This window comes from Corvus hawaiiensis, chromosome 3 (assembly GCF_020740725.1).
Source record: "Corvus hawaiiensis isolate bCorHaw1 chromosome 3, bCorHaw1.pri.cur, whole genome shotgun sequence".
Lineage (NCBI taxonomy): Eukaryota > Metazoa > Chordata > Aves > Passeriformes > Corvidae > Corvus > Corvus hawaiiensis.
In genome coordinates this window covers 108,721,742-108,744,541 of record NC_063215.1, presented here as the reverse complement: position 1 = coordinate 108,744,541, position 22,800 = coordinate 108,721,742, and the positions used below count along the sequence as shown (strand labels likewise).

Genomic DNA, 22,800 nt, shown 5'->3' with positions numbered 1-22,800 from the left:
GTTACGGACTCAGTGAGGCCATGGGCAAGACACTTCATGCCTCTCCATTTTTCTTTGGGGACCGGAAATACATCCTATGCAAACTCCCACTCAGATGCAAATGTAACAGCCCCCCAGTCTGAGGGCAACACTGTGCAGAGGGCAAGCAAGTGATCAGAAAGGACCACAGGTGTAGCAACCACTTACTTGCTGCAGCTGCATCCCCGGGGTCAACTGTCTGTGGAGGCAGCTGCAAGGACGTTTCCTTTTCTCTCTCTGTCTTGATCTCTTTCTCCAAAAGCTCCATTGGCTTCCGCTCTAAGTTCCTTTGAGCCAACTTGCCCAGTGCAGCACGGACCTGCATGCAATGGGAATGCATCACAGACTGTAAGCAGAGACACACAAACCAGACACAACATCTCATCAGGAGCACAGAGTCCATAGAGTTCCACAGTCCTTGATGCAGCTCCATGTACATTCCAATGGTTTCTGAAGAATGCCTCCCGTCCTCACCTTGGCAATTACACACAGTGAGGTGGAACACTTTATTGCCATAACTTCCCACTGCTCCAAGGTACTGTTTCTCAGCCTGTGTCAGGAGGCCCTGCTTGAAGCAAGAAAATCACAGGAGTGCTCCAAGACAGATGAAGAGCCCACGTGACCAGTGAGCAGGCAGTTCCCTTCCTACAGGCCATGGCAGGAGAATAAAAACCATGTGCAATACGCAGCAAGGAGGGGTAAGTAGCTGTTGCTTAACACTCATGGCCAGGAATTGCAGCTGTTTCTCACTTCTGGCTTCTGAAGGACTCAGCTGCTCTCGGAGACCGTGAGGCCAAAAAGAGGAGTCACGTGAAAACAAGTTGCAGAAACATTGATGTTAATGCGTGGAAAAATTGAGAATGAGAGGGCTGTGAGATACAGCAAGAAAGGTAACCAGGAAAAATCAAACTCTCTCATTTTATTTTGCAGCCTTGCTTACACTCAGCATTAGAATCCTTGCTTCTGTGCTTCCCAGGATGCACTTTGCCCACATTCACTGATGTGTAGCTTGCTCTGCCATTCAGAACTTCTCTACAAGGGCCTTTGTACATGGCATGACCTTAGCACCATCTCCAAACCAGTGACCTTGCCACCACTGGAAATAGCCAAGCAGTTGCTCTGTAGCTGTCAAATATATTCCCAAGAGAATCCCCATCCCCCAAGAGTGGAAGATTATGATTTTCAGGGACATTTTGGGCCTAGCACTAAACAGTCACTGGAAAGGAAGTCTGCTCATCCCTGTCCTTATCCCTCACCTTTCCAAAGCCATCCTTCAGGGCTTCGGCACTCGTAAGGCCAGCACTGGTGGGGTGATCCGTCTCCTTGGCCTGGCTCAGTGGGAGGCCTGTTAATGGAAGCAAAGGTTCCTGTAAATCTCTGGCACACTTCAAGCCCCCAACAGCGCCATGCTGGGCAACAGGCAAGACAGCTTCCAGATTGCAGAGCTCTGATAAGACCCAGAGATTGTGTCTGAGAGCAGCAAGCTACATATGCCTAGAACCTCTCCCAATGGATGGGCTACTGCCACAGTGCACTGGCAGCAGATATGGCATTGCTCTGTGGCCAGCAGAATGAAACCTCCTGCATGATGGAGGCTTCACCCCTGGATGCTGGAGAGCCGCTGTGTTTGATAGAGAAGGGCAGAGACGGAGCTTGCTCCTGAGAGAGATTCTTATCTGCCCTAATTCGTGCTGATTTTAGTAAACATCTTCTTCCCGGTTCCTAAAAGAACTCCCGGGTTCTAACACCCGTAAGCATTTAGATCAATATTTTCTTCTCTTTGTGGCAATATTTTAGAGGACATGAAAAGAAAAGCTTAGGATTGCAGGAGTGTTAGCAAAACGTGAATTGTGTTCTTGAAACTGGATTATTTGCTTTCCCCAAGGATTTTCATTCTAAACTGTGTGAGATTGGGCCACTTTCAGGCCAGTCTGACTAAAGGCTGAATTTTCTAATGGAAGTGGAACAATGTAGGTCATTCTGAAACACTCTCCAACAGAGCCGTTAAAACTCAGAGGATGAATCACTCTTTACATGGCTTCACAGAGGATAAAAACACGCAGCAGCAAAGTAGCAAAAAACCAATGTCTTAAATCAGGATTTTTTGCCCAGCAAAATGGTCAGCTTAATCATAAAAAAGAGTTAGATGTGGGCTTTGAGGAAGGAGGGCTATTCTGGATTGGAAGGCAAGGCCTTGGAAGGTAAGAGCATCTGAGAAGTTGACAGGGAAACTACTGACTCCAGGGTAACCTCCTTGGGACCAGTGCAGTCAGTCCCAAGTGCAAAGTGGAGACACAAAATATAACAGAGGCCGCAATGCCAACATAAAGCATCGGAAGCTACGTATTTAACGGGACAGACCACCTGGAAACTTCTAAAGAGCTGCACAGGGAAACATGCTCCCGCCAGCAGCCACTTGAGGCAGACCAGGGAGACACCCTGACCCACTTGCACAGAGCCAGCACAGGAACAGCCTGGCCTCTGGGCTGCCCTGGGACAGCAGGGAGCCCAGAGGCCTGTGCTTTCCAGGAATGGCTCAGCTGCACACGCACCCTCCTGCTCCTCTCCCGGCCCCACAGCTGAGCAGCCCTACAGCTCCACGGGGCACTGGGAGCAGCACAGCTCAGTGCAGGGGGCACATGCAGGGCAGAACTGTTCCCTGGCAATGTGCCCAGGCTCTCTAGGCTGGCACAAGAGCCTTCCTCCCGCCAGAGAGCGGCCCAGCTCCCGCCTTACCTCTTTGTGAGGCTGAGCCATGCTCAGCCTTCACCTTGTCCTCCCTGGCAGTGACCCCGGGGGCAGCGCTGCTCAGCTGCCCCTGCCGGGGCTCCTGGGCCAAGGCCCCCTGAGCAGGCTGCGAGCGGAGACCTGCACTGCCAAGGCCGGGCTTCCGCGCATCCGTCTCCAAGCCAAAAAGTTCAGCCAGTTCCCTTGGGAACAGAGGCATCCCAGGTCCTATCACACACCATGAACTCTTTCCCTTCTTCCTCTGGGCTTTTGTTGTAGACTCAGAAGAAGCTGTGGATCAGGTACAAGGGAAGAAGTGAGTTAGTTGAACTCCCACCTTTACAATCACCACAACTAATGGGTGAGGCACTCGAGGGGTTATTTAAATATTGAGAAGATCACTTTGTTTTTATTTTTCATGAAACTAGCATCACTATAATTGCTCTGAACTGTATGGAGCTGGCAGGACAGGAGAGAGAGGTTCCACTACTTTACTTCTGTGCTGCTCATGGCTCATCCACTACTTGGGGATCCCTTTCCTTCCAAACAGTTGGCAACCCACAGGGGTCTCTAGAATTTGACAATTCCACCTAGGAAGTAATTGCTTTCCAAAGCCAGTTTTCAAGGCCTTTGTTTCTGTAACTCCCCCTCAGTTCTCGGTTGGGTTTTGTTGGTGGTTTTTATTTCTCTTTACAACAAAGGCAGTGCTGGGACACAAACAATGGCACCCCATGCTAGAAGCAAAAGAAGATTTGCAATCAAATTTAGATGTCCCCACTATTCAAGCAGCCCATATCTGTAGGGAACACATTGTTCATGCAAACGTCCCAGCTTTCTCTGCTTTGTTGCTCCAGGAGTTTATTCCCTGCTTTCCTTCCTGCAGAGACACCCAAACCCAACATAAACATGACCTGCCTCAAAACATTTCTGATCTTCGCTAATCCTGACAATTCAAAATTTTCTTAATGGAAACAGCATGGTGCAGGTTAATCTGAAATGCTCTCCAACTGAGCTTTTGAAACTCAGAGAACTAATCATTCTGTACAGGCCTCCACCAATGATAAATCGTTTTTCTGCATCAGCAAAATTGTTTCTTCAAATCTCATCTCTCCTATCATTCCATGCCCAGAGATGGCAAAGGAACAACAACCCTGGCATTGAGGCTTTGAACTTGAAAGCAGGGACTGACACACATGCACCAGACACCTCATTTGGTCTGGCACAACTCTTCTTGTCAGGGATCAGGCAAGGCAGGGAGGGGGGACAAGGCAGAAGGCATCTCCTCCCCCAGCCTCAGCCTGCAATACTGACACGGGCAGAGAGAGTCGGGGAAGAGATTTGTCCTTGTGAACCTGCCATAGGTGGCTTTAGGCTTGTGCTGTCAGAGGATGACAAACTCTGATCCTGCATAGGCTGCATCCATTTGGAAGTCTCCTTCCCCTTAACTGGAACATTCACAAGGCCTTTCTGTCTAAGGAGGTTTCCCTATTTCTCCCCGTGCAAAACCAGGCAATGTCCATGAATCTCCTTCAGATCTCAAAGGGTTCAGCACAGAAACTGCCCCAAGGGAAGGTGTCCTCCTTCAAAGGCAGGAGGAAGGAGTGGGAACATTTCTCCTTTCATGCTAAATGTCCTTTTTTCTCTACTAATTATGACCTTAGAAAGGGTGCAGGGAGATGAAAGGCATGTGCAGGATGGAGAGGAATGTTTTCTTTTCCTGTGGCGCATTTCCCGAGCCCCAAGGTACCAGTCCAGCTCCTGGAGTAATTTTCACTGCACCACCAGAGCACACTCCCAGTGACCAGGCTCTGGGAGAGTCCACTGAGCCCATCAAGGAATTGAAAGGAATTTGAAGACATTTAAACCAGGATGGTTTTCAACCAAACTGTCACAATGCCACCCCTGGGTCAGCATTCCAATGGTCAGTTTAGGACAGACATGCCCTGTACCTACCTGCATGTTCAGAGTTCTTCTCTTTGCTTCTGCTGCTGGATCTTGGCCTTGAGAAAAGGGAGGACAAAAGAACATATGAGCGCGTAGAAAGAGAAGGGCGTGGAATGTGTGTAGCATCAAAGGAGGCAAACCTTCTTAGCATGGTCCCCCTGATGAAGGAGGAAATGCAACACATAAACCCAACATGATGCAAAGCTGGTGAATTGTCCTTAAGCTTTCAGGTGCTGGAGTCCCAGAGAGCTTGCCAAGCTCCGGCTGAAACACAGCAGTCATTCTTCAACTTGCATCAGACCTGCCCAGTTCTCTCCTTTTGGAGCCAAGTGGCTCCTACAGCCTCTGTGAAGCAGCAAGAGCTGCTGAGCTGAGACACAAGTCTGTATGGAGGGCAGCTACTTTTGTTCTCCGGCCCAAGCTTGACTTTGCCTGCTCATGCCTTACACTGGTGACAGTCTCGGGCTACATGGGGTCATAGCACTGCTCTCTCCTGAGAATGACAGTACACCTCCTTGCTCTTTCAAGGACAAAAAGGCCTTTTCCAACTCAGCTGCTAGGTAAGGATATTCCGATTGCACTTTAAAAGCCCTACGGACGCTTTTCAATTGGAATGATACTTCTGGGACTCCTGCTTTATCCTTGTCACTAGGATAAGCTTGACAGCTACATTTTCTCACACATATATCCAAGCCAATATCTTTGCATCAGGTACAGTCCTATAACTCTTCTCTAGCACCTTGCCCTCTTTGATCTTAAGCCCAGATCGAAATACTAGACATGGATCAGATGATACATCTGTACCCCAAGTTTTATCTGGGCTCTGGTTTCACGGTGGAGGCCCAGGCACAGAGAAGTCACGCCTGACATTTACAGGAGCAGCACCTGAATTTGCAGACACCTCCTCAGTAGCCAATATTTGCCCTGACATATCCTCATGGCTGCAGAAGTTGACAGGCAAGGATCACAGTATTCAAAGAACCGCAGTATCCAGATCCATGCAATCCAGTTCCCAAATGACAGCACAAACACCACAGAGGGAATCAGTAGCCAAGTCCAGCAGAGGACCTGTTCTGAGGTGCTCTTAAGCCCTGCCTCCTCTTCCCCACAACCACCTCTGCTCTTAGGGCATATGGTGTTGGCTTTGCCATTGTGCTGGATCACCACAGATGGGCAAAATGGGGAATACACTGAGGTTTGCCCAAATACAAGGGAGAGATGACTGTGGAAAATAACCTCACGAGACGGGAAGTGCGAGGGGAACAGCACACTGGAGCAGCAGACACCTTGGCTTACCTCATCTCCTGGGACTCCTGGAAATCCAGCTGCGGAGAGCTTGGGACAGACGCTGCCGCACTGCTCACAGGGGGACTCACTGCCTTGCGTATTGGGGGGATCAAAGGTGGTCCCAATGACCCCTTCTTCATATCCCCACCTCTGGAATGCACAGGCATCAAGGCAGCCTGGAAAGAGCAGAAGACTCAGATCAAGCAACCAGCCTTGCCCCCATTCATGCCTGAAGACATTTAGCCATGCTCTTAGCTGGGACCTGGCAGAGATGTCAAACTGATGGAGCAGCTTGGTCTAGGACAGGGAATGGAAAGGGAAGTGGTGAGGGAGAGACCATGTCCCACATTTGCCACCGCTATCCCTGTGCTCACTTGTCTGGAAATCTACATTCCCAGATGGCATCCACATGTTTGGCACCAAGATGTTCTGCGGTGCCACTGCCTCCACTGGCCTTTTGGATCGTATGGGAATGGCCTTGGATCCCTATTCTCTCCCTGTCCCTAAAGCACCTAACAGCCAGTGCTGATCTCCAGCCAAGTCCCCACAAAGCCATCCTGCAGGATGTCCAAACCTGCTTTTCTCAAGCCCCTCATTTCTGCTGCTGCTTCCCTTCCCTCGTACAGTTCCCCAGCAGCCTTTGAGCCCCGATGCTGCTGAGCTCTGGGCATGCTCGGTGCTCTCCAGCTCCCACACATCCATCATCTCAGGCTCACTGGCATTTAGGAAGTTCTGCTGAGCTCCCTGCCCTGCTGCTCTCTGGAAGGCCTCTGCCTGCCCAAGTTGCTCCAGGGCCCCCATGCCATGTCCAGCAAGCGGGGTGGAGGCAGCGGGGGCAGATGCACACCCTTCCTTAGCATCCCATTGTCCCTGGCACAGCTAAAGAGCCAAATCAGGCCCTGTTCAAACTTCAGTGGAAGGATCAGTTCCTCTCAGGGATACGCTGGGCCCTTTCTCAGCAAGGCTTGGATCAAGTACACAAGCCTTGGGTTGGACATTCTGTTTACCAAAGCTGTTGTTCATCTGCCTCCTCCTGCACCCCATGGCAAACCCAAAACAACTGCAGGTCCTGGCCCTGCTGCAAAGGCAATCGTGGGGGTGGGCTCTGGGCTGCTCTCCCCATGGCCACCTGCCATCCCTGCCCTCTGGACAAAGCCATGCCAGAATGCACAAAGCTGCCCAGAAGCTGATGAAGTCTAGAAATAGCATCAGAGACAACTGGGCACAAGGGCATGGCTGTACAACTCAAAAGCTGACACAACCCGGAACTGACTTTGCAGGACTGCCTGTTCCAGCAAACACCTTTCTCCGTCCAAACCGGACACAGCTGACAGAAAACAGCACCAAGACACAGAGATGGTTCACACATACCCGTAGTTTACTAAATGTAGAAGGATTGGTTCACAAGATTGGCCAACTTCAGCTGCTCTGACTGCCTGTTGGTGTTTTCTCAGCCATAAGACAGAGCAGGAGCCACAAGAGAGCCAGAAACCATTCAAAGACCTCCCCTGCTCTTGATACCTGCTGAGGACATGAAGCCTGCACTACACACCCACTGCAAAGACAGCCTGAAGTGCAGTGTCCTGCTGAGCTCTCCCTTTGCTCAGCTGCTTCCCTGGCCTCACACCACAGCAAAAGGTCTCCGAGCTCTGCCTACAGCACATAAACTGAAAATACACCAGACAGGACTTAGGTTGGTGTCCTTACCATATGTCCTTTTCTCTCTGAACTCAGCTCCTGCTTTTTTCTTCTGTCATCATCATTGCCGGTGACATTTTTCCCATTCTCCTGCTCTCTGCTACATATTTTGTGTTAGAAGAAGCAGAGCTCTTCTGGATGGGAGGCAATGGCTTGGAGGGAAGGAGCATAGAGGGAGATGCCACAGTAAACTTCTTGGCAAGAGTGTAGCCAGTCAGTCCTGCAAAATGGAAACACAAAATATAACAGAGGCCACGATGACAACATAAAGCATCTGAAGCTACAGTATTTCATTGGAGAGATTCCCTGGAAACTTCTAAAGAGCTGCACAGGGAAACATGCTCCTGCCAGCAGCCACTTGAGGCAGGCCAGGGGGACACCCTGACCCACTTGCACAGAGCCAGCACAGGAACAGCCTGGCCTCTGGGCTGCCCTGGGACAGCAGGGAGCCCAGAGGCCTGTGCTTTCCAGGAATGGCTCAGCTGCACACGCACCCTCCTGCTCCTCTCCCGGCCCCACAGCTGAGCAGCCCTACAGCTCCACGGGGCACTGGGAGCAGCATAGCTCAGTGCAGGGGGCACATGCAGGGCAGAACTGTTCCCTGGCAATGTGCCCAGGCTCTCTAGGCTGGCACAAGAGCCTTCCTCCCGCCAGAGAGCGGCCCAGCTCCCGCCTTACCTCTTTGTGAGGCTGAGCCATGCTCAGCCTTCACCTTGTCCTCACTTGGAAGTTGCTTCAGGCACCCCATGCCACGACTAGGAAGGGGGGTGGAGAGAGCGGGGGCAGGTGCACACCCTTCCTTTGGATTCTGTCCTTTTTGGCACAGCTAAGAAGTCACGTCCGGAGGTGTCCAACTCAGCACTTTGTCATCTCTCTGCAGGTCATCGAGCCTTCACCAGCCCAAAATGTCGGAGAGGTTTTCCCGCACATGCGGAGGCTGGCTGGCAGCATGCTTCCTCAGCTTGGCGCCCATCACCTTGTAGAGGGCGCAGGCAAGCTTAGTGACCACAGTGCGGACATTGGCGCTTCGGACAGGCAGCGCCTTGTTCCCCAGGAAGGACCAGAGCACGGGCAGGGCGTAGCGCTGGACGACTTCGGGGCTCCTGGGATAAACCCATGCCACAAGCGCTGCCGGAAGAGAGACACAAACTTCTTAACCACCAGCCTTAATGCAAACAAGGATCTACCTCTAGTTGTGATTTTGGGAGTCTCTCTGGCTAAGATCAGTGAAATAACAGTGAGAGCCCCATGATCCAGAAATGGGCAAAGCAGCTGAACATCCCCAAAACAGAACCACCAAGCCCTCAGGACTAATTTCTCCAGATCCGAGCCTTGTACCTGTGGCACAATTCACAGCTTTACTAAATCATTCCACAATCTGTTTCCGGCATGATGAATGACCAAAATGTCAAATTGCTGTTTATTTCCATTTAGAAGTTGTCTAAACCCACTGCTGAAGGTTTGAAAGGCACTTTAGAGAGGTAATTGAGAGATTTCTAATAAAAAGGATGACTCCGTTTTTGTGACCTGGCATAATTAGCAGTGGATTTAGCCCCAGCTAAAGCAAGGCTATAAATAAAGCAAGGCTATACACTGTCTTCTCTAGTATATATTGAGGTTATCATTTTCCCATCCCTTGGCTATTGCTGACATAGCAAGCTCCTCTGAGCAATCAATTTTCAGCTGCATTTGGAGCATTTTGGGCAGCGCTGACATAGGAAGACCCTGACTGCACACCCTGAAATGCTCAGTCCAATGGCACTTCCACAGCACAGGCAGGGAGCCTCAGCACTCTGCTTCTGCCCCTCTGCCCCCAAAGGCTGCCTTGCACAAAATCCGTGCCTCTAACATGTGTGCTGAGTTTGGACCAAACGGTGACTCCCAGGCACTGCAGGCTTCCGCCTCAAAACTTTCCAAGAGCAAAGCAAGAATTCTGTGAGGACAAAACAAACCGATCCCCTGAAACAGCATTTGCCACCATTTTCCCTAAAGGATCAGAGCTGTCCCTGAGCTTCCAAGAAAGGAGCCAGCTTGGGAATTTTTCGCCTCTCCCTTTCCTGGAGGCGGCTTCTGAGATGCCCCAGTGAGAGCTCAGCCCCGAGGCCGAGTGCCGCCCCCATCTCAGATGCTGCACACCTCTGCAGCAGCCAGGGAAAACCTGCCCAATACACCTTCCATGGGTATTGGGCAGGAGGGACAAGCTCAGCACCTCCTGATTTGGAGGAGCCACTCTAGTGTCTATTCACTGGCATTCCCTGTAAATTCTGCCTCGGAAGACCTCTTGCCTTAGAAGGGGAGGCCATACCTGCGAGATGCTCCGTGACATCCAGCAGAGCTTGGCCCTTCAGTTCACTCCTGCGGTGGCTGAACTCTTTCATCAGGGATACTTTATCTACAAGGGAAACACACATTTCTGCTCTCTCTTCTGAGGTCATAAGAGAAAGGACACTGGGGTGGGAAAGGGCAGGGGCAACTACATTTTGCAAAAGAAAGGAAATTCCTGCTGATTTTTGAATCCTTTTCTTCTTTCCTTCCAGCCTACTTGGGAGGATTTTAAATTCCAAAAGAAAAGCTCTCCTTTCACATTTTAAATCCAAAGTTGTCTGCTGTACCAGGAGCTGATGTGAAATGTTAAACATTTCACATCAGGGACCTCAAGAGTTCAATCACACGTAAGCAGTGAAAAGGTTTTGCATCCCAGAGCTTTGCAGAAGTGATCTTCTCTCTCCCCTATGGAAAAGGGTGAGAAGGCTCCAAAATTCACACCTCTGTTCCCACCTGAAGGATAAGCTGTTTTTAAATTGTCAGGTTACCTGTGTGGATCTAGGGACAAGACTCCAAGTTACTCATACAAGAGCTATTACTGCTCAGTGCCTCAGTAGCCTGTGGGTTTCTGTAACATCTGTGAAATCAGATCTTGGCAGAGAGACTGGAAAATGAACTGATTTCCCAATACTTGACCGGCGTATGTATTTTGGTTTTCCTTGTGCCTATCTGTTGCGGTTTTGGGGGTCTGAATTTTCTGTTGCCTGCATTGGCCTGCAAGCCTCCAGTCCTACCACTCTAATAAGCCAAGGCAAGCTTTTCCTGGAGACAGAACATGTGTGGGATGAAGTTTGGTCCCTCACAGAGTCACAGGGCTGGCAGTGACAAAGCAGGCAATCTGCTTCATTGGGAACCACTACAGAGCTACATTCCAGTGTGGGTTTCAGTAGCAGGGTATTATTAAGAGCTCCTTTCCTGCATGAGATACAAAAAGGAGGTCCCAAATGATCTTCATGCAAGCATGCAGTAAAGAACTGATCCTGCTGTCCTAATGAAGCTAATGCCTATAATGTGGAGCCTTCCAGGAGGCTGCTCTGCAGAGGTTCTGATGCACCGGTGTCCCTTCATGCCAACAGCAAAGCTATTCATTTGGGAAGTCAAATGGGGCCCAGGCAAACTCCAAAAATCCCTTTGGCCCTGAATTCCAGCAAAGCTGTAGTCCAGCACTTCCTCTTCAGACAAGCAGCACAGAGCCAAGGGCTCCTGGGACTTTTGGGAAATGCCAATGCACATTCAAGCCTGGTGGGGGACTGGTGCGTAAGGACTGCACCTGCACAGCTTCTGGTGGATGTCAGCTGGAGGTTTCCACAGACAACAACAGCTGTCAAGGCACTCAGCGTTCTCTTGACTCGCAGAGGCAGAGACACAGTTGAGGAGAGTCCATGCTAGGGCTCAGCCTTACCTAAGTGAGCCATGGATTCTTCCAGCGCTTTCACAGCTGCGGCATAAACCCCGGGGTCCTTTGAGTTTAGGTTGTTTGTTATTCCTTCAACCAAACAGATGATCACCGGGTTTAAGCCATCTTTCAGGATGCCTATGATTTCAGCCAGCACGTCCAGCGCCTTCTGCTTCACTTTCTTGTGCGTATCACCAAGTCTCGGGACAAAATAATCAAAAATCTGTGAAGAGAACAAACAACATGAAAGCTGGATTAAAATGTCCTTGTTTGAGGAAGGGACACAGAAGTGAGCACTCAGCAATGTAAAAGATGAAAGTGATCCTTCCTGTCAGGTCAGCACTTGCTTGCACAATTTCCCTGTTTTCCTGTGGGCCACTCTCTGGAATGGTTGCGCAACCTCATGCTGGTTGAAAGATTTTCATATATTTTGAAGAGCTTTGGGTGGGGACAGGATAGTTCCTATGGTGTTTCCCTCCACATTTCAGTCATTAAATTCATCCCATTTATTGATGCAAAACAGTATCTTTGCTTTTGAAGTATGCAACCAGATATTTACAATGCCCCTTTTTCTACACAGTTGCCTCAAGTTCTGAGGGCAGTTACGATTTTGCCAAAACTATGGCTGGAGGAGATCCAGGTTTTGTTCCATCTGTCTCAGAACCTGTGTCTGGAGAAGTGCAGGGCTCTGATCAACTCTTCCAGGATCCAGACCAATTGTCTACCTAGCAGGTAGACTTCTGAAATTTAATGTGCTGTACCGCTCTCATTAGAGCAGGTTCAGTCCCTTGACAGCCACATTATCAGGCACCATTTTCTGGACAAAGGGAAAAAGCAGCTGCTGGGAGGAGAAGGAAGAGATCTGTCCCTAGCCATTTCCCTCCTTTTCCAAAGAGAAAAAAAGACCCCCCCCAAGAAGGGTGAGCACCGTCTTTACCAAGAGGACTAGGGATGCCGATGGAAACGAGTAGCCAGAGTTGTGCCTGTGCAAGACAAGTCGGAGTTTACAGAAGTATCCTTTAAAAAAACTTGGTTTAAACCAGCCCAGCCTGATACTTCTCTTCCCCATCCAAACCCATTTTTTTGTCTAGAGAATAATTGCCACGCTTTCAGTGGCTGGATTCCCTTCACTTAACCCAAGTGGGAGTAGGAGACAGCAGAAGTTACACCAGCAGAAAACTCTGTCCTCATCTGATGAACAGCATCAATAGGCACCTGCCAGACAAATACATCTGGACTGAAAGAACTTGTCCTGAAGCGTGGACCTGAATTAAATATTTCAGGGTAAGAGGCAGCAGCCTGTCCCACACAGCCAGGATGTAGTGCCAAGACACACTGAATTAACTTGCCTGCTACAGGCTTGGGAAAGGAGCTAAAGGAAAGGAACAATGAAGACACCCTACATACTTGGACAGTGTTAGTGGAGACGAGCTGGGGGCTGCTTTTGCACAGGTCTAGGAGGAGTGCCACTCCTTCCATCCGTGTCTTAAACTCCTTGGCTTCCAGGAGATTGTACAGCTTCTGGAGCGGCTCCGTTTCTTCCACAGCCGGAGGTAATGTGACCTGGGCTTTTGGGCGGCGTAGGCGGCGTCCATCAGAGGTAGACTTCACCCTGGAGAATAAAACCAAATGCGGACCTGTTGGTGATCATACCTTCAGTTAATTGTGAGCAGAACATCTTGGGGAGGTTTCCTAATGATGTGATTTCAAGCTAGAAAATCCTGATCTGAAAACAACGGGAGACTTCATGACAATCTGTCATGGGTTAGCAAGCATAGTCCCGGAAGTGATGTTCTTGCAAAGGAGTGCTTACAGCTTCTTCTCTGACCTGACAGAACCTATCAGCTGGCCACTTTGAATATGGACAATTCTTTAAGCCACTTAAAGTTGTGACCGCCTCTGTGATCCACACTTAAGAACAGGAAACCCCGAGGCAGACTCTCTCTGTCTTGTTTCCGGTGCTGGGACAGGTGGCTGCGGGCCCCGTGTGGGGGCCAGCGGGCCCGGCCCAGGCCCTGCTCAGGCCAGGCCGGGTCGGGCCACAGCCATCCTGGAGCCGACGGGCCCTGTTCCACCCGTGGAACCCCCCCCACAGCAGGGCTGTGGGCAGCCGGAGCGGCTCGGCTCCCCCTCTCCAGAGCTGCCAAGATTCAGCTAAAGCTGCACGGCTGTCTGGCAGAGGTCATGTGACCAACAGCGATAAGCCACATTCCAGCTGCAAGGCCTAGGTGAGATTAACCCTTTTAGTGCTATGAAGAGCTGAAAACCGGAGGGAAGTGAAAGAGGAGATGCTTAAAGCTGAAATTCTGTTGTGAAGCTATGATAGATCAGAGTACCTGCTGTAATTTCATGAAGGCATGGGGGGTGGAGCATTCAACTTGTACTTGTGAGCAAAAGCACCTGCGCTGAGATAAGCAGATGCTGACGCAGCTGTAATTTCATGAGAAGTTTGAACAGGGAGAGATGGAAGTGATGAGGACTTTTGCTCCAAATGGAAAAGGAGAAAACCTCAGGTCCTAGAGATGCCCCCAGAGATAGTTCTGAAGAGGAAGATGAGGAAGACCCTTTGCTTCCAGGGAAGGAGAAGGGCCTCTATTCTTAGAAATGAAATGCTCCCAGAGATGGGTGAAGAGAACTTTTGTTTCTGAACGGCTCAACCTTAAAATTTCACCCCAGCAATTCAAGAGTGGACCCTCGAAAGCAGTTGTGGGAAAAGCTGCAAGACGGGGGGAAGGGACTCACATGCGAGCAGAGAACCAACCCGGGCGGCTGGCTCCTTGTGATAATGTTTTCATAGCATGGGCAAGAGAGGCTCCTCTTCCTAAATGGACTGAACAAGGTTATTATGGAAGTGGTAACAGACTGAACATCTCAAGGGCTGTCTTTTTACATTATCACTGCGAGAAGGGAGAAAGGCGGGGGGAGGAGAAGTGTTCTGAAGGCGTGGTATGACTTTTTTTTTCTTCTTTTAGGTCTGTTAATAAACTTCTTTCTATTCTTTCAAGTTTGGTGCCTGCTTTGCATTTCTCCTAATTCTTATCTCACAGAAGGTAAACAGTAATGAGTATTTTGGACCAAACCACTACACTAAATTGGTTTTTCTGCCTGGTTACAAACCAAACCTGCTACACAATCATTACGGGAGACAATCTGCAAGCAACATTCTCACCAGTGCTTACTCAGGAAAACCAAGGATGAGATGCATCTCACTTATCTCCAGACAGCTTCCCAGGTACACATGTCGCACTGCTTTGTGAGGAAAGAGAGACGCTACTTCCAAGTTTAAATGCCTCATCATGAGGGAGGTGTGCGTCTTATAATAAGGAAACTCATCCCTCTGGAGAAGTGTCTCTACAGCAGGCATGACAATCTGGAAAAGCAGCTCAGATGCATCTGAACAGATGGATAGGGGCATATCTGAAGGATCCAGAAAATCCGTAACAGGGATAAAAACAGAAGCCAGACATCCCAGCACTACGCTCATATGATTGCTTCCCTAGAGACTAGATCCACAGCTTAACAAACCCACTGGGAACAACTCTCTTGGATCAGCCTGTCTCTTCCATGGGCATGGGAAGATCCTGACTATGCTACTGAGGCATGTGGTCACTCTCCTGCCAGCGCTGAGCATGAGAGAGCTAAATAAATCCCCTCTGTTATCAGAGGACAACAGGTACAAGTAGCTCTCCCACTGGTAAGAAGAGACAGCAAGGACCAAATTCCTGTCTCAAATGCTGATTGCAGCACAGGGGGAAATAAACCAAACATGCTGTCCATCAAGCAAACAGTATGAAGGACAGGAATGTCAAGACAAAATGTCCACATTGAGACACCTGTTGACCAAAGTTGCTCAGGAACTGGCTTGCTACTTACTACTCATCTTGGTACTGTCTGAGGGTAAGAAAACCATGACTCAGGGAGGCCAAACCACGTGCATGGGAAGTGCTATTTTGGGGAACGGCATCTTGCTTCTAGACTGGGACTTCTCATCAAAACACCCATCTGAAAAAGACTGCTCTCAGAGGAAAAAAACCCTGCTTGAATTTACTTGTCCCAAGTGAGGCAGCGGAGACATGGCCCTCTCACAGCCTCCACAGCACTGTCCTTGCCACTGCACTGGATCTTCTGAGCTGCAACCAATGGGTGTCTTTTTGTCGCCCATTTTTTGTGGAAACCCTTCCAGAGAAGTTGTGTTCAGCGTAATGCAGAAGGAGACATTTTTTATGATAGAGCATTTGTAGGGAAAGGAAACAATCTCTGGCACAGGTCATCTCCACCAGAAAGATTTTCCTGAGGAAGAGACATGTAAAGCTTGCCACGTGCTTTGTCACATCTAACTAAAGTGCTCAGTACCGTTTACTAGAAGGCAATGTGGCCTGGGGCTTCTTCGAGCCATCGCTCCTCTTCTTCACAGGCTTCTCGACAGATGGCTGTTCACCCTTCTGCGTTTCCATCCCCTACAAAGGCATAAAGAAACCCCATGGATCTTTAGAATGTAAAATAGGAAATTACCTGTTTAAAACACAACTTATAACCAGGATCACTGCTACCAAGGCTTGGGCAAACCTTTCCGAACTTACAGAAGGAAACAGGCCAGAGGTTCAGTGATGCCAACTCTTTGTTTTCAATAGCCCAAGGCAGGTTATGGCTGCTACCATACTGAGCAGCAGTCTAAAATCCCCAATTCATTCCTCGTGAGCATAAATGGGAATAATGCAAACTGGTAGGGAACTAATGCTCTTAAAGGAAGCTGCAGAAAAATTTGGACTCTTTGGAGGTTGGCCCATTGTGTTGGAAGTTGATTTGGTTCCACACTCACTCTCCCTGTTGCTGCACAAAGGCACACTCCCTTCTATAACATAAGTAAAAAGAACAAAAATACCCCAGGCAAACAAATGATTTTCCACTGGATGCTGCTGAATTCACCAAGCTTCTTCCAGCTCCACAGGGCATGACAGCAGGGCAGTATTCCCAGAAGACAGACAGTAATTGTAGGAATTGGGATTGACTGGGACATCTTTTGTATATTTGGAAATTTTCTTGGCACTACTGCTTCCTGTGTCTTTTGCAAAGACTCTGTTATCTCCAGAAGCACTGTTCTCACTTAATTGCGTCACTGGGGGCAGAGTAGGGATAGTGGGGTGGGGGGTTATGCTTAAATGTAAACCCATTTTCTCCTCTTTCCCTTCCCTGTTTGTGGCCAATATTCAAAATATCCAATACCCCACTTTTCCCCTAATATTATCAGTTCCTTTGTGCTCTGCAGATGAAAGGGCTACGGATCAACAGTTCATTCCCAGGAGCAAATTGATTTGGCAGAAAAGGAATGAGATAAGATTAGGTATGTTTGATGTCATATCAGCAGTGGCAATACTTGCACAAAGGAGACATTTCTCCTACCAAGCACTTACTTTCTTCTTCATTCTTGTCAGAATATCTTCCAGGTCACGGGTGGAAAGAGATTGTTCCAAAAGCCTTTTAAATTTTTGGTGATTCAGCATCATTTTCACCATCTCCTGTCCATAATGCCTAAAACAAGAAAGAAAGAAAGAAAGAAAGAAAGAAAGAAAGAAAGAAAGAAAGAAAGAAAGAATAGAAGGTGAACAAACAAAGGAGGCGTGTTAACAGAATAAGCTGATACCTTAACCTCAGCAGCTGCCATACCTGCATGAGAAGGCATTACCTACTCAGCAAAGAGAGAGATTTACCTCCACTTGTCACTGCACAGTGCTGTCAGCTGAACACAAGAGGCAAGAGGAGAACGTGGGGCAACAGAAAAATACAATCTCACTCTGAAACTGTGGGTGCGCTTCTGTGGCATCGAAGGATCCCAGGGAACAAGCAAAACACCTCTGCTTTGAGTCAGAGCTTATTAGCAGTGTCTTGCTGCCATTGCACAGTAATTTGCCTTTCTTTAACTGGCAGGGAAGCCAGGACCAAATGCCTCATGCTTGCTTTTGATTATTCTATACCATATGTATGCACAGGGACAGCTAGTTGCTCATGCGTTCTTGGCAGCTATTAATGGGAATTGAATCCTCAAAGTGAGGGGATTTGGGTGGTCTGGGTTGATTTTGCCACTAGGAAACCACAGTTTTCTTCAAGAAGCAATTTGGAGGTCATTCAGCCACAGATAAGAGCATTATAGAAATCTGCAGAAGAGGTTTAGAAAGACTGAATACATTGGCTAAAGACCCCTGGAATATTTCTAGGAAAGTCTTAAGTTAATGAGAAATAGATGTATGGGATCCTTCAGTGATGAACATTAGCCAACATTTTGGCTTTGTCTTGTGCACCTAAAGGCCAAGCAAAACTGTTTGACTGGCTCATCTGATGGCTCTTTTGATCTCAGGAAGGAATCATTCAAGTCCCAGGAAGTTGGCAATGCTCCCTCTTGCGGGACAACCTCACGTTCCCCAGCACAGTCATTTCCCCAGACAAGCCAGGGCAGTGGTCACAGCACCAAGCCTGACAGAGCTCAAGAAGCCTTTGGACAATGCTCTCGGGCACATGGAGTGACTCTTGGGGGGCCCTGCACACAGGCAGGAGCTGGACTCGATGACCCTGATGGGTCCCTTCCAACTCAGCGTATTCCGTGACTCTGTGAACCTCATCCACACAGTGAGGGAACTTGATATTTCCTTTAGCTTCCACTCTTTTGTGGTTTTGCCCTTTACAGCCAGACACCCAACAGTTTTCCTGTTTTAGGAGGTGAAATGAAGATCATTACCTTGTGTCCTCGTGACAGTCCTGAGCAAGCGTCCCTGCCGCGTGCGCCAGCCTCTCAGCCCTGGGCGTTCCTGCGAGCTTCGTGACTCCAGTTTTCTCCATCAAGGACAGGAGGAGTTGGGCCGCGCACTTCCGCACCTGGACGTGGCGGCTCCTGGGAAGAAGAGAGCGGACACTGGGGCACAGGGAGCAGGGGGACACAGCGCAGGCCTTGGCCAGAGCATGCTCCCTGTCATTGCTGGGGGAAGGAGGCCTGGGTTCTCCCTGACACTTGGGACACATGTAGAAGGTTCTGTCCGCAGAGAAACACAAAGTTAGCACTGTACAGAAGGACTGCCTGCAAGCAAGAGCGAGGAATTCAGTCTCCTTGCACTATCTGATACTCAATGTCTTTCCCCAAATTCACTCTGAGAAAGGGGGAAATTAAAGACAACCCAGGCTGACCCATCAGGGGCCAGCCACTACACAGAGAGCCGCAGCAGGATTGAGGATATTTCCACCCATTTACCCCCAAATCTGCACACCTTGGGAAAGAAACAAATGCAGGGAAAACATGCTGTGGGACATGAAGTCGAAGAATATCCAGCAATGCAGCCAGTTTCTTCTGTGAGGCTTGGCAGGAGATACATCTGAACGTTTCCCCCTTTTCCAAAGCTGAGGAAAGGGTGGCAGTCAGTTTAGCCAGCTTGTCCTGTTCTAGACAGTGTCTCTTGGGCACTATCAGGCCCAGCACCAACACTTAAGGCAGCACCTGCTTCAGCTGTCCCATGGCAGTCGGCCTGTGAAGGTGCCTGTACAGTGATTCATCATCTCAAGGCTAACATGAGACATCAGTTTGAATAGCAAGTGGGGCTCTAAGGCCAGGACAGTCCTACAAGACGCCTCTTGGCAGGAGCTGCACCTGCTGTGCAGGCTGTGCCACACCCAGCACGTTCTCCCCCATGTGCTCCATGCCCCAGCAAGAACCCTCCTTACTTCTCAAGTGAATGGCATAATGAGGATGCATGGTTTTTCCCAAGGCCTCTGTGGTTAGGGCTGTGAAATATCAAAGAGCGCTCACAGCTGCAGTTGCAATTGTCCCTCTTCCCACAAAACCACAGGGCTCTATCCTTAGCCTTTGCAGGCACTTTCACTTGCCCACCATTCACCACATCTAGGCAACTCGGACAGACTGGGAGAACTCCAGGAAGCAGCAGCAAGCTGAGTCAGGGGAGGTTGAGGTTGGATATCAGGAAAAAGTTTTTCACCCAGAGGGTGGCTGGGCACTGGAACAGGCTCCCCAGGGCACTGGTCACAGCACCAAGCCTGAGAGAGTTCAGGAAGCCTTTGGACAACGCTCTCAGGCACATGGTGTGACCCTTGGCGTGTTTGTTCTGTGCAAGGCCAGGAGCTGGACTCAATGATCCTGATGGGCCCCTTCCAACTCAGCATATTCTACAGCTCTGTGATTCTGTCAACTAAAAGGCTGCATGAGGGCAGAAATAGGTGACAAGAGGAAAGAAGTGAGGTTGATTGGAGAATCAAGTCACTGAGATCACAGAAGATGCAGGATACAGGACCCTTCCCTCCCACCATTCCCATTCTCTCTCTCAGCCCTTCTCCCCCCCACACAATAGAAGGTGAAGAATATCACTAAGAGAAGAAGAACCTACTGGACTCCACTGTCCATGAGAGCAGTCATTGCTCGTGCAGGAGTCACATGCTCCACCATGACTCCCAGGGTATGACTGGCTGCTTTCTGGACAAACTCTGGGGAGTTCCACACCATCTGGAGAAGGACCCGAGCAACCTCATCCACCTCCGAGTCCATGTCCTTCTGCAAGGTCACAAAGAGCTCTCCAAGAGTGACGATTGCAGAGTAAGACACCTTTGAGCGAAGGTTGGTCACCTGGGGAAGTCATGAGGGGAAACATAAGAATCACCTTGAAAAGAAAACCAGTTGCCTTAGACAAAAGTCCCAGGAAATGACAACACTTCCCGCTGTGTCCAGGGGAACACAAAAGCACAGGCAGAGCAGAAGAGCACAAGCACAGAAAGGCACTTAACTCTGGCACCTACTTGTGCTAGGCCTCAGGCCTGCTTCCTGCAGGCCTAAAACATATTCTTTAACTTAAAGTGTTCTACTTAACTCTTCTGGAATGTCCACTGCTTTGGTTTTAGGCCCTTTTATTCAAAAAACAAAGAAACAAATTAAAGCAAGGGCTGCTCTCAAGCCATAAAGGCACAAGTCATAAAGACAAAAGAGTCATTTGCTCCTGTTTGAAAAAGCAACAGCAGCAGTTGAAGCCCTCAGCCAGGAAACAGAAAACACAGGCTCAAGTCTACAGACTAATTGGCAGTGTTGAATTACAGCTTGGGCAGAGATTTGGACTGCAGCAAATAACATAATTAGTGTCTCCGCTTCTGCATTTGCACGTTGCATTGTAATGGCAGCTCGCTCCAAGAGGAGCGTGTCAGATGCCCGACCTACCAGTAAATAGAGCTACATGTGCTCACAGATCCTATAGAGAGCTGACAGACATGAGAAAGATAGGGTCTAGAAACAGAAATGAAGGCAGTCCCTGAGCACACAGGGAGATGAACAAGCACATATCTACTCTACACACCGTGTATGAAGCACAGAGGACGATTCAGAACAATGTTCTTACCTCGTTGGTAAGTGCCAAGCAAACCTCACGAAGTCTACAAAGAAGGACTTCTGAGTGGGACTCAGCCAGGTGTTTGATGCTGAAGAGTCCCTTCTCCTTCAGCTCCCTGAAAGGCAAGTACCAAAAAGAGTGACTTTCTCTCCACCCAAGAACTAGGCAGCACCCTCTGAATTTACCAGGCTGGCGGCTCAGTCAAACAAAGGGAGGTGCTTTTCAAGCAGTACTTGATGAGATCGTGGAACTCGCTGCCACAGGTTGCTGTGGCTGTCCAAAGCATACACAAATCCAAGAGGCAAATAGAGGGCTTTCAGAGTCTTCTTCATTTGTGGCTGTTTAACAAGACAGCCTTTCTGAAGTCTCTGGCACATGAAGTCCCAATGTCAGTGCTTCCTGGAGGCTGTGAGACCGTGCCATGCTGCTGTTTCTTGTCACCTCCCTGTACCTGTCCCTGAGACACAGTCCCATTGGGCTGTGTCTGGGGCATTTTCCTTCTTTGCCAGCCCCAGCAGGCAGTTCAGCAGTGAGAGTCTGCACTGGCACTCTGTAGCTGAGTTTCCACTCTGCAATCTAGGCCTGTCTGTCACCCACTCCACTCCACCTCACACATTCCCCAGGAAAGCAGCAGGATGCCCCAGAAGATTCCACACCAGGGCAAGAACAGCTGAAAGTCTGGCTTTTCCCAAAAGCCCCTACCTAAAACAACAGCAACATGTTATTTACAAGGTGCAAACATCTCCCTCTCTCAGCACTTGCTTTGTGCAGGACCTGAGCTACAGGAAGGCGCGTGATGCATCGGGGCTGCAGCGCAGGGCTGGCGGCTGATGCCACGGGCATCCCTGAGTGTCACCCGGACCCCCCCACAGCTGCAGAAGCTCTCTGCACCTCACAGGGCACCAAACAGAAATGGGGAAGAGAAAGCCGAAGAGAAAGGGCAGAGCAAAGGCGACTGCACAAGGAGATGCATCGCTGCAGATTTTTCATGCTTATCCCAGGGTGAATGGAGTCCTTATCCCAGTGTGAATGAAGCATCCAGCAGTGAGTAGATGATAACCCAGACATCAAAAAGACAACCAATATCACCTAATATTTGTGGGGTTATCACCTCTGGGCCTCTACAGGCCTCCTTCTGTCTGTGTCTAAGTTTGGGACACATTGTGAGTATTGACAAAACATCTCAGGCCCATATGAAGCAGTGAGAAGGAAACAGTTGAATTGCAAAAGTGCAAGATTCCTAGAGGATTTTATTTCTTTTTCCTTCTCTTCTGCCATGAGCCCCTCAGGACTAATGACAGGCTGAGTGACTCTATAGCACAACTCAGTGCATTTCTCAGAAAGAAGAACTCCCTGTAGCTGCTCCTGGGACTCACATGCGGAAGGTCACAGGCAGACCCTGACTCCTGCATCTGCTGCCAGCAGTGGGGCCGGAGACAAATCTTACTCAGTCCCACTGGGCCCCGAGGCACCCAAATCTCTACACTCCAAACTGCTGCCATCCTGCTTCTGGCTTCAGCCAGCAAATCATCTTGTCCCACAGCTTTCTCTCTTCCCTCAAGATTTCCTTTGCAGCTCCACAGAGCAGCAGGCAAAGCAAGGAAACAGCACGGACCTGCTGCAGCTGGAGCACTGCTGCAGACCAAGGCCAAGAAAAGGCTGCTCTCAAATCTTTATCCTCTCTCTGCTCTGGAGTGGTTTCACTGGTGCCCCTCGGCCCTCTGGGCTGTTGGGGCTCAGAGGCACTAGCAAGATGCTCTCCTAACCTACCTTAACGCTAAGAGGGAGACAGAGTGAACGGGGCCTTTCTTACCAGTCATCGCTGCTGAGCAAGGAGAGTGCCTCGAGCAAGGACTGCTGTGGCTCCAAAGAGGCTCCGTCCTTCTGCCCCTTCCCACGGAGCGGCTCCTCTCGGCGCTCGGCACCAGTGGCCGTCTGCGGGGTCACTGTAAGGAGAGGGTCAGCCATGAGCGCTGCAGCCCCGGGCAAGGCACCCCGCCATGGAGCGGCCTGCAGCCCCATCTCCCAGCCAGGCTT

The 22,800-nt window shown here is 49.6% G+C and overlaps 1 protein-coding gene and 2 long non-coding RNA genes across 3 annotated transcripts; all 3 read right to left on the bottom strand.

Moving 5' to 3' along the window:
* Window positions 1-8,489: 8,489 nt before the first annotated feature.
* On the bottom strand, window positions 8,490-14,558 carry LOC125322377 (TOG array regulator of axonemal microtubules protein 2-like). Its single transcript, XM_048296033.1, has 4 exons — window positions 14,536-14,558; window positions 12,803-13,007; window positions 11,402-11,618; window positions 8,490-8,802 (listed from the first exon to the last, which is right to left on the bottom strand). The coding sequence occupies exons 1-4, from the start codon at window positions 14,556-14,558 to the stop codon at window positions 8,567-8,569; spliced, it is 681 nt and encodes a 226-aa protein (XP_048151990.1). The 3' UTR covers window positions 8,490-8,566.
* A 2,325-nt stretch (window positions 14,559-16,883) lies between these two features.
* Window positions 16,884-19,818, bottom strand: LOC125323294. The gene is made up of 3 exons (XR_007202462.1): window positions 19,777-19,818; window positions 18,126-18,278; window positions 16,884-16,924 (listed from the first exon to the last, which is right to left on the bottom strand). It is a non-coding gene; the product is annotated as an uncharacterized LOC125323294 (long non-coding RNA).
* Window positions 19,819-19,971: 153 nt separating this feature from the next.
* Window positions 19,972-22,720, bottom strand: LOC125323289. The gene is made up of 3 exons (XR_007202457.1): window positions 22,577-22,720; window positions 20,773-20,878; window positions 19,972-20,012 (listed from the first exon to the last, which is right to left on the bottom strand). It is a non-coding gene; the product is annotated as an uncharacterized LOC125323289 (long non-coding RNA).
* Between the last annotated feature and the right edge of the window lie 80 nt (window positions 22,721-22,800).

What these genes read in the sequence shown, in the direction of transcription:
- LOC125322377 (XM_048296033.1), bottom strand. Translation starts at nt 14,558, where the DNA reads ATGTTGCTTGCAGATTGTCTCCC. An exon ending in TCTCCACTAACACTGTCCAA is followed by an intron (nt 11,619 to 12,802) that starts GTATGTAGGGTG and finishes TTCTCTTCACAG; the next exon opens with ATTTTTGATTATTTTGTCCC. An exon ending in AGAATCCATGGCTCACTTAG is followed by an intron (nt 8,803 to 11,401) that starts GTAAGGCTGAGC and finishes CTCTTCCGGCAG; the next exon opens with CGCTTGTGGCATGGGTTTAT.